This window comes from Protopterus annectens, chromosome 12.part0 (genome assembly GCF_019279795.1).
Source record: "Protopterus annectens isolate FY-2018-M chromosome 12.part0, PAN1.0, whole genome shotgun sequence".
Taxonomy (NCBI): domain Eukaryota; kingdom Metazoa; phylum Chordata; order Ceratodontiformes; family Protopteridae; genus Protopterus; species Protopterus annectens.
The window spans coordinates 1,281,893,289-1,281,904,846 of NC_056746.1; the positions used below are offsets into that span (position 1 = coordinate 1,281,893,289).

Sequence of the window (11,558 nt, forward strand, 5' to 3'; positions counted from 1 at the left end):
CTGCACCCCACACATTCAATCCCTAAATGTATCAAATCTGATGTCACAAGCATCAGAATAAACTGAGGATATGCCTTTCTTTTAAATGCCATCCCCACTTACAGAGGCAGCATAACCTCAGATTATTGAAAGAGCAGCATGGGGTTATCAGGGCAAAGCTTCCCACACGGCATGGTGAGGGGTGGCTGCAAAGAACATATGTTTAAACAGAATACATATTCTTCAAAGAAACATGTACTGCTATTTCTGTTCCTCAGTGCAGCTGTAATCCAGTGCTTCAGCTTTAGTAATGCAGGCTCTAATGAACTGAAACTCAGCTAAACGTTAGGATTCTGATTCCATCCTATGCCATTTCAGCTGACAATGAAGGGTCAAAATGGATAAACTCTTCATGCAATTTAATTTCTTCTTTGTTTTCTTGGAGACATTCAGTCAGCCGTCTTTTTCTATCCAAACACATTGTTTATCAAGAGAGTTTTAATTGCTGTTCTACCATCAAGAATTTCGGTAGAGGTTTCAATAATCTTGAAATGTTGCTACTGAAATACCAAGACTCTTAATGTGCTAATTGTATAAGATTACCATGATGATTTAATGTATTCGTAATGTTGTATAACAATACGTGATGCTGCATTAGTTTTTTTTGTGTATATATTGTAAATCTGTTAAATCAATAAAAATGTTCTATAAAATACATGTCCAGTAGAAACTTGTGGCAGTCTACTAACATTTGCAACACATTCTAAAGCCTGGGTGACTTTATTGCAACCTTAAATAAATAATCTGCCAAAGTGAATCTCACTAATAACAAAATTTTAAAATAAAAAAACAAGATACTCAAGACTGTCTTCATTTAGTGGACTCAGCAGTATTCTAGTATAAAATCATACTGTATAAGCGACACCTTCTGTTACTTATTCATGTATGAGGACCAGTTATTCCAAATTGGCTGTAAAGTGTAAGAAAATCTAGTAAGATGTATTAAAAACATTCAGATAAAAAAATCTAAATAAAATCCTATACGTAAAAACAAAAATAATTTGTCAAGTCAATAAAAATGGTCTGTGATAAAACTGGATGTAAAAAATGTATCACTTAGTTTTAAAGGTCAGCATCTGATCTTCTGTGACCTGTAGCATATATTGCCAAATAAATTATTTTCTGACAGTTTTATTAAATCCCTAGCAGATTTCCAAAGCTCATTTGCTGTACATTTGCTGAAGAGTAAATCCTTGAAATATGGTTTACCAAAGCAAAAACACATTCAATTTACCCAATAACTGCAATGCAACACTAACTAGTGTAGAATCCATGGACAAAAACTGCTGGAGAAGCACTGGTCTCCATATGGGATGGGGGTATTGCTAATGTTCCAAACCCAACTAAATTCACTTTTAGACTGCATTACACTCAGACTTGAAAATTACTTAGGGTGCTCTCAATTTCACACAAGTACCTTTTTTTTACAGTACTTAACCTGTTAAATGACTGCATGGATATGAGTAATTATTAAAAGAAAGCCATATGCTGTTTAGCCAGCATACCATGGAATAGGTTGCATCGTTGGCACTGATACATGTCTACTCTTATTGCTAGTTAACAGAGTAACGTTAAGGCACTGTATTCTATCCTAAGTTCTTTTACTAAATTCTTTACGTGTATATGCTCTTTTCTGATTTTCATTTTTGATTTAATATCAATAATGTTATGCTGTATTAAGTGAAATGTAATGCTCCACCTTAGTAATGCACTTGTACATAAACATAAACACACACACACACACACACACTCTCACTCACTCCCCCTTCCTTCTGTAAGCAAAAACGTTTGGTATATCAGAAAGTTTCAACACTAACATCCCAAGCCCACACTTTCTTTAACCAAACATATTCAATTACATTTATTTTTGACATCTGTTCCCTTGGGTTGACAGTATTTACATTTGATGACTTCTGCATGCTCTTTTAGCACTCAATGATGGGAGTGCTCAGCCAGTTGTAGGAAACCCATATATAGTTGTAGCAATATCTATAAATAGATAGAGATACAGATATAAATGGCTCATTTCAGTTTGCATATGATCGAACTTCTGATCTGCTACATTAGACTTGACGTTTAATTCATCAGTCTGTGTAGGTGTTCGGTTTTATGCATTCCTTTTTCTGTAGAAGTATCAGTGAAGGCTTTTTTTAGGCTCACTTACATTTTTACAGTTTGGGGAGTGTGAGTGTTTTCATTTTGAATTTATTTGGATTGCTGTGGGGTTTTTCCTAGTGTAAATGAATATTTCCATTAAATTCACTTACACCTTTTTGGGTTTCCTTTACTATTGGTGGCCTGTGCGAGATTGCACAAAGTGGGCTAAGGGACTTTGCTTTTTTTCCTCATTGTATTGCAGTCTTGAAGTTGATATATTAAAGTAAGAGGGTGTGGGTGTGTAGCCCTCCCCACATGAGGGGTGCAGAATGGTTTGCCCCGTGCAGAAATATACTTTTCTTGGCTTATTTTTTAATTCAGTATTTTTTTCAATTTGTAGGCAGGGTTTGATATTTTGTTGTTCGATATATTGAAAATTCAAATGAGTGTTGTTCGAATTTTTAATATAGGCCTTGTGTGTGTGTGTGTGTGTGTGTGTGTGTGTGTGTGTGTGTGTGTGTGTGTGTGTGTGTGTATATACACATCTATGACATATGTCAGACACTCAAAATATAAAAACTTCAAACCCATGTCATACACACAGAACTGTTTGAATCACAAAGATTCAAATAAAAACAAAATCTACTTTTTTGTTGGGGGATAAGTTCCTCTGCACCCCCCATACCTCCTGCTAATTAAATATACCAACTCTGAGATTGCAATACAGTGGGGGCATGGTTTAAATTCCCTAATGCCCACCATACTGCAATCTTGTACTAAAAAAGGCAGCTGTACTTGCTTTTTTCAATATGAAATCTTGACTTCTCGATGGGTTGTAGGGAATCCATAGACACACACACACACACACACACACACACACACACACACACACACACACACAAATGAGCACGCACACACATGGTTACGCAAAACCTGAAGACTTGATATTAATGAATTAATGAGATTTTTTTTTCAAAGCTATGAACACTGTATTTTCGTCCATTATATGGACTTTATTAGACTAATACACATACAAGTTTAAAATATTCTTCAGAAGTGTGTTTTTTTCCACTGAGGACTGTTCTACCTTACAAATTCAGGTTAAAGGAAAAGAGAGAACTATATAGACATGCCCCTTTAGAACTGACAGGTCTATATTACGGAGTTGAAATGCCATAACAGCGAACACCTAAACATCGGCAAGTATTCAACAAAATTCACTTCTGCGATTCACTGAATACTTAAAGGGCAAAGATGTAGTTGGCCAACTGCATACTTTTTCCCTTTTCTCCACTGTAGTGCAATCTCACAGTTGTTATATTTAGTTAGGGGGGGTGGCACACCCTCCACATGGGTGGGTTTGTCTTAGGTAAATTTAGTTCTGTTGTGTTGCGGGGCAAGTATTTGTTTGCCCTTTAAGTATTCAGTGAATTGTGGAAATGCAATTCGATGAATACTTCCCGATGCTTAGGTGTTCGCTGTTATGGGGTTTCGACATCATAATATAGACCCAAATTGACTTATGTTAGTTCACTGGGGTGTTATTCTTATAGTCCAATGTTGGACCAGTCAGATTCAAATAAAAGGTTTAAACGGCCAATCAGAATGCCTTCTTTCTATCCTACTTGCACTGAGTATTGAGTTGTACTGAACCACTTCATTGATATCAGGATGTCTGGAAAGCTCTGCCTTATAACTAAAAAAAAATCTATTTTTCACCCTATCTCTGCTTTCTGAGTTATTTTAACATCTCATAATCACCTGACTGTTTCTTATACAATTGCAGTGTTTTCTGCAAATTGGCTGTCAACAGGGTTGACATATCAACATGATTTAATTTTTCTTCAAGCCTTTCTCTTTCCCATAATCCATTTCAAGTCTGCTTTATATGATTCATAAGGAATTAGTGGTGTATTCCCATTCCAGTGACATATAATGGGATTAGTACCAGTCACTGTCATCTTGCGTACTGTCTGTAACAGGACTGCTTCTTTTATTTTTTTGAATGGGCCTCATTTGTGTCTGTCTCATGGTTTGTTTTACAGTATACTAAGGAAATATACAACTGCAACCAAACAGTTGCTAAATTGCAGGCCTTTGTTCAAAGTATCTTTTTGTAGTCCAAGATGAACTGACAGCCCCTGCCCATTCACTTTGGTAAATGTGCTGATACTTTACAAGAATTACAGGAAAAATATTTTCTGACTTTTCTGTAAACATTACAGACAAACATTCAAGTCATCTTAACATGTAAAGTAGTATAAACAACAAACATTTAAAGTTTAAAGCTTAGCTTTTCAGTACTGTGATGCTGCTTATGTACATTTGTCAAAAGAGGTGACAACTGCCTGTGAACCACTGACTGATCTAAATGCTCTGTTTTGCTGTGAAAGGCATGACTACATTGGAAGCAGCTGTGAATCAGTGTAAGTCCTCTTCCTCTCTGCAACAAAGACAATGGAAAACAGTTTCACATGACTCTGTCTTGTTTACAGCAGCCTGAGCTCCTGACTACAAAATTTATATGTGTCTGTGGTATGTCATGCAGGTGTAGACACATTCCTCTGCAACTTATATGAGAAGCTAAGATTAAAAAAAACAGTGGGTGGTCTTTCCCTTCCTTTGATACCAAAGTGAAGAAATGAAAGTGTTACAGAGTGGAAGCAGGTTTCAAAGTACCTATACAGTATGGAATCATATTGTAAGGAGAAAAGCAACATAAGAGTTGAGTTAAACTGTAGGAGAAGGAAAGGGCAAAGATCCATACTCACTTATGACCATTGACTTGTTTATTCTAACCACCTACCTTCAGGGTCTGAGCTTGAGTTAAAGTGTGAAAACATCTTAGATTGCAGTCCTAGATGGAAACAGGGCACCAGATTAGGGTGTCTGACAATATAAATCAAAGAGATCTAAGGTTTGATATGCCTGACAGCTGCTGGGAGAAGGGGAAGGAACAAGATGATCAGGTGGAGAAGGAGAATGGTCCTGTCAGCACAAAACTCTCAGCTGACTTAGCTAATTTTAAATGGTCTGTTTATGAGCAGCTCAAGTGGATCCACAGATTCTGTGCTATGTATAACTTTATTGTCTCATATGACACAGTGGGCTCTGTGGTCATATGAGCTCTGCCCACCAATAAACTAAGTTCCATTTCCTCTAATCCCATTTAATAGATATAGTGGTACCAGACACCTTTGCTATTTTGTCTTTCAAGTGCCATATTTCCCAACCTACTTTGTCCTGATCAGCCACGACTTCTCGCAAGACCTTCACAGACTACAGTTCTTATTAATTTCATCAGTTTCATATTTATTTTAACTGGGTAAGGGAGATTAAATCAGCTTTGGAAGAGCATTGTGGCTTTTTCACCTGCTTATCTGCTACTCCATTGTACTGAAGCACATCTTTTTCATAGAATACATAAGAATGTCAAGGCAATTTAGTATTGTGACCATCAATGCTTTAGCAATGTTGACCCCTCACGTTGCATCCCCTTTCTCAAGGATGGCTAGGTCTAGGTCAGTTAGTCCTGGGGTAAATTTGAAGGTATCCATCCAGCCATTTAAGTTCTGTTTGAAGGTTGATAATGTATCACAGTGCATTACCTGTGATGGCAGTTTATTACAGAGATGGGGGATATGCTCTGTAATTATTCTATCTCTCCATCATGTCCTGTTTGTCTGCTGCTGAAGATGTAAATCCCTGGCTGTGGTGTTTGGTGAATTGTTAGTCTTTGAGATATAGGAGATCAAGAATGACAGGGTCTCCAACAGGGTCTTCCACAGCACAATAGAAGAGGCACAGATCAACCCTCTTAGCTAGGAACCTCTGAGGCTTCTCTAGTTGTTTGACATGTCGAGTGAGGTGCATACCAAAGGGGGTGGCATTGCACACTATCTTGTAATTGGTCTAACCAGTGCTGAATATCAGAGAACAATGATAACTTTAGATCCGGATGATAGCACATCTAAAAGGCAGTGGTATTAGGTGAAATACTGAAGGAGAGGAAACTTTCAAACCTGGTCCCTGATTACATTTTCATTTATAAGTGGAGTATTGACTATATTATATGTTAAGGGTGGCATTGTTTGCCATATGAAATAATACTATACTTTTCTGCATTTAATTTTATCCAGTTTTCAGTACATCTCTCAACCCCATAGCCACAAATAACTGGGAGACAAAGGCTCGAAAATAGAGACATGTTTTAAATACTGCTCTTATAGATTTAGAAAGTGCTTGAATAAAAGGTTTTGTGTTAGCATGCATTTTCTGAAGGATATGAAATCTAAAACTCAAATGTCTGTCAATATTCAGTGACTTTAATATTCAAGGATTTGCCAGAAAACTGCAAATTTTATGAAGAACAGACAAAGTGACAAAAATCTGGACAGTTGAGAGTTATGATACCAGGTATTTACTAGGGGAAGTTCCTTCTGAAGAGTATAGGTGTTGGGGGACTTGCTAATAAAACCCGGATTGTACTCATCAATGCAAACTTAGTTAATGAGAAGTCTTGGTTCTCAATTTGGAGAGCAGAGAAGTAAATACAATTTTAATATATATTATCAGGCTCAATGAGCAGACACTTTCTTTCAAGCTAGGTAATCATAGCAACACATCACATCAGTTTTAAACCCCTCACTCTGATCTTTTCTCACTTTAGCTCAAACTCGGCACCTAAGTATAGATGATAGAAATGTCCAAGTTAATGGTTAAAGAACACACCTGGACCTTGGCCATTCTTATTAGCAACTTAGACTTTTGTTTTCAGATGAAATCTTCAGACATCCTAGAACCAAGAAGATTCTGGAGAGAATAAGAAGCCCTCCTGATCAGCTGTTTAAACCTTTATCTGGACATGAGTAGGCTACCATACCGCTGTTTCTATATCACCGCAATGGAACAAGTCAGCTACACAGATGTTTCTAGAGACCGGTCTGTTTTACTTTGCCCTAGTAACGACAGTTATAAAGGTATGCAACTGAGGAAGTGCCACCTCTGAAACTGTATGTGCATTAAGTGAAAAAGATGTTCTATGCAAAAATCTATTAATCATGTAATGTCCATTGTAGTAAATAAAAGCACCCAGTGTGTTATATCTTTTGAAAACAGAAACATCATTTCTTCATTCATGCCAAGTCTTAATTAGTGTATTTGTTTTACGATTGTTCTTTTTCAGGTTTTGAGGTGTACACATTCATAAGAGGTCAGCATTTCTTTCTTTGTTCCCCCACCATTTTATGAATATGACATTTATATATATGTTTTTTATTTTGGGTTTTTAATGGTGTGCTTGTGTTGAGTAGCACTGGAAATCAGTGATTCAGTTGATTTTTTTTTTCCATTTCTTGTCCTTGATGCTGGCTGAACATTGCCTTCATGGACCAATGAAATTATGGTAGCACTACCTTCTAGGATCATGCAGTGCATTATGTTCATTTGGTGATCCCCATAGTTGTTAAGACCCACTAAGCACAAGTATTACTTTTCAGGGGTTACTCAGACTGTTTGGTCAGGTTATCTCTTGCTCAGAACAGAGTCTAACTATAAGGAAAAACAGAAAAAGAAACAAACCCAGGCCAACAGAATGGAAGTACCTTAGCAATTCATAACTTCAGCCTTTTTATGCTGTACTGCTAGCCCATTTTTTACTGAAGTTTCCTCTATGATTCTCTATGATTATAGAAAAAAGTTAATATTTAACTCAACATTTTTTAGCTTTGATTCATGTGAATAAATATACACACTTATGTTAATGTATAGTCATAGAGATGTGTGATGTGTAACTTAAAAACACATCTGATTGAAAGCTGCTATTGCTATGCTACTAATTTGGAGAGACTGTTTCCTGCTGTCATTGGCCACAAGCTCACTGTTTCCTTTTTCATTACAGAATGCACATTTTGGAGTTCCAGCTCCCACAGTCAGCAGTCACCTTTTTTCCTGGAACCGGAATCAAGTTATCAATCAGTAACGCTTATATTAAAATCAATGGTGACTGGAGAGTGAAAGTCCTATTTATGTAGGTACAAGTTTCTTATCTACTACTGATTTCTGCTCAGCTTTGTATTGCAACATGTATTTGTATTTTGTATACATTTGCTGATGAATGTGAACTTAAAACTGAGCAATAGTTTAAACTAAGGGTTCCATGTTCTCAGGCAAAGTTGTCTATTATTGCATTTTACTGACTGTAGCTAAGCTATATATTAATTTGTAAACATTGCCAGTGTTTAAGATTAGCAAAGTAAATAAGTGAATGTTCTATGCACTTCAAATTCCAGATACTTTAGAAAGTACAGTTTGAGAAAAACAGATTAAAACAAAAAAAATAAACAAAATGTGCTACAAAAATAGACACACCTTCTAATGGACAGATGGAATATTGTGGATTATACAATGACCCCTCCCCATTAATATTCTAAAACGTGCACGCTAATTGGTCAGCGTGCACGTTGTAAATCAGAGTTAAACTAATGGAAAAAGGTCTGGTCGCCCGGACTTTTTCCATTAGTATAACTTTTTTTAAAACAACGGAGAACACAAGATCTCTGTTGCTTTTTACACACTGTCTCGCTATGTTATACGAGTTTAACATAGCGAGACAGCTTTAAAAAATGTAACAGAGATCTTCCTACCTCCGCTGCTTTTTTTAAAGGTGTCTCGCTATGTTAAATGGGTTAAACATAGCGAGACAGCTTTAAAAAAAGCAAAGGAGATTCTCAGTTGCTTTTTTTAAAGCTGTCTCACTATGTTAAACTCCTTTAACATAGTGAGACACTTTTAAAAAGCAACGGAGATCTTGCTTTCTCCGTTGCTTTTTTCAAAACGGCCTCGCTATGTTAAATGGGTTTAACATAGCGAGACAGCTTTAAAAAAGCAATGGAGATTCTCCGTTGCTTTTTTTAAAGCTGTCTCGCTATGTTAAACTCCTTTAACATAACGAGACCGTTTGTAAAAAGCAATGGAGATCTTGCTTTCTCCGTTGTTTTTGCCCACAGCTCTGATGTACTGCATAAGCATATGCATGCACAGTGCATCAGAACTGCTGCAGAATACCAGATAGCTGCGGAAGGGCAGCAAGGAGGCATTATACAATGCCATTATTTAAGAAAAGTAATTTTTTTTTCTTAAATAATGTCATTGTATGATGGCAATAACCCACTTCTGGGTGTGGATAATGCTGGATTTACCCATGGTTGTCTTTGTTTGGCCCCTCAGGCTTTGCCTTCATGACCAAATCACACCAACCATGGGTAAATCCAACATTACCCACACCCAGGCGTGGGTTATTGCTATATTATACAATGACCCCCCATTACTATTCCAAAAAGTGCAGGCTGATTGGCCAGTATGCCCATTGTAAATCCCACAATATACCAATGGAAAAAGATCCGGTCGCCCGGACTTTTTCTGTTGGTATAAAGTCCAAAACCTTTTTTTATAAATAAAAAAAAAAAAAAGAACAAAAACGGAGCAATGGAGACTTTCTTTTCTCCGTTGCTTCCATTTCAAAGCATTGATGTACTGGGTATGTGTAGGAATCCAAGTCCCATACGCATGCGCAGTACATCAACACAAGGAAGCAGTATACCACCACCAGTGGAAGAACAGTAATGCACCGTTATACAAAGACATTATTTAAGAAAAGTAAGTATTTTTTTTCTTAAATAATGTCATTGTATAATAGCAATAACCAACTCCATGGTTGTGGTATATTGAAATATATCCACAGTTGGCTTTATTTAATCACTCGGGCTTCGCCCTCGTGATTAAACCTCGCCAACCATGGGTAAATCTTCAATATACCACACCATATCATCAATTATTGCTTAAATATTTAAGTTCAAGTCTCCTAATAAGCAATGCATAACCTAATATTGTGAGTCCTGACACTCTGAAAAGTAATCTAAGATTCAACCAGTATAATGGCAGATTTTACAACTTACTGTTACACCTATCAGACTTTTTTGTGGAGGGGGGTGTCTTCACTCTCATGCTGCCCCCATCCCTGCTACTTATCCAGCACTTTATTCACTTCATTAACACTTGCAGGCCCCCAGTTCTCACAATTATAGTCTGTGGTCTTTTAAAAGGTACCCAAGGCTCACATGTTATTTATATTGGGATAAAAGATGAACCAAGCAGTGTGAGAAAGCTGCAAGAAAGGCTAAGGCAATCATGGGATGCATAGGAAAAGACATCTATTAATTCATTAAAAAATACCCCTCTATAGAGACATTTGAAAAAATCATACCCAGAAATTTTACCTTTGTAAGATGAATTTCACTTGAGTGAATGCCACATTTGAATGAAATGCCATTTGATTCAGTGGGCTCACTGTAATATTTTGTACATCACTGACTTTAGAGTTAGCATTACATTTGAATTTGGTTAAGATTGAGGTTTTAGTTATTGACAGAGTGGGGTGTGTGCAGTGTTGGATCCTGTATGTCAAGTGCTTTACCTATCACAAGAAATTTTGCAGAGTGTTGTGTCCATTTCCAATAATGAAGTTTTAAAGAAGTGTATATCTGACTTTCATTCTCAGCCATCTGGACTCTGAATGTTGTCTTTCATGAGCTTGTTTTCAATCAAATGGATATCACATAGTGACTGCTGGGAAGGTTCTCTTCTTTATTTATACAGGGAAATGGCTACCTGGATGAAAAGAGCTGTACTAACCCTGGGACATCATATCATCTCATGGGATTGTCACCACTAAACATCTAATCTCCCCGCTTCTGTTAATGTGAAACAGCATGCACAACCATGGAAGTGTCATCCTTCATTCCCACTAGAGAGCGGCCCGGCAGCAGCAAAACCCACACCTTCTACTGAAAATGTAGCGATGGTGTCAGCCTCTCACTCTCCACTTGTAGTCAATTAACCTATCAACTACTAAGTTACTAATCCATCTCAGGTCACTAACAGCACAAGCCAGATACCTTACCACTTTACAATTAAGATTGCTTCAAACAGATACTCCAGCCCCAAAGACAGTTCATTGCACGATGGCAGCTAACCGCTGTTGGCACCTGAAGCGGGAAAGGAAACTAGAAGAGTTTGAATTATGTACGCATAAAGGCCTCAAAAAGCAAATAAAACAAATGTTTAAACATTTCAGGGGACTCTATTAAGTCTAAATGTATCCATTTTTCTAAATGACAGATGTTAAAGAACAAAGGCACACAGACTGAAAATAACAATTGCTAGCTTAGGGTAGAAACAATGAAACCTTTTTTTTTTCAAGACAGGAGCGGCATTCACCTGAATCAAATTCCTAAACTGTTAGATGAGTATGAAACAGGAACAGTAACAGAATTCAAGAAAATATAGTACAAACAAAAACATTCATATCCTGCATGGGAAAAATGAAGCTCTATTCTGAATCGTATCACATAGACAAATGGGCA

At 37.0% G+C, this 11,558-nt stretch overlaps 1 protein-coding gene across 3 annotated transcripts in view; it reads left to right on the forward strand.

Annotated features, from left to right (window-relative positions):
- LOC122817133 (bactericidal permeability-increasing protein-like) overlaps positions 1 to 11,558 on the forward strand; it is a 388,416-nt gene that overhangs the window by 83,869 nt on the left and 292,989 nt on the right. For all 3 annotated transcript variants that reach the window (XM_044090325.1, XM_044090327.1, XM_044090326.1), the window contains exon 4: positions 8,036 to 8,164. In XM_044090325.1, coding sequence (XP_043946260.1) covers positions 8,036 to 8,164 — 129 coding nt within the window. The remainder of the gene's footprint in view (positions 1 to 8,035; positions 8,165 to 11,558) is intronic.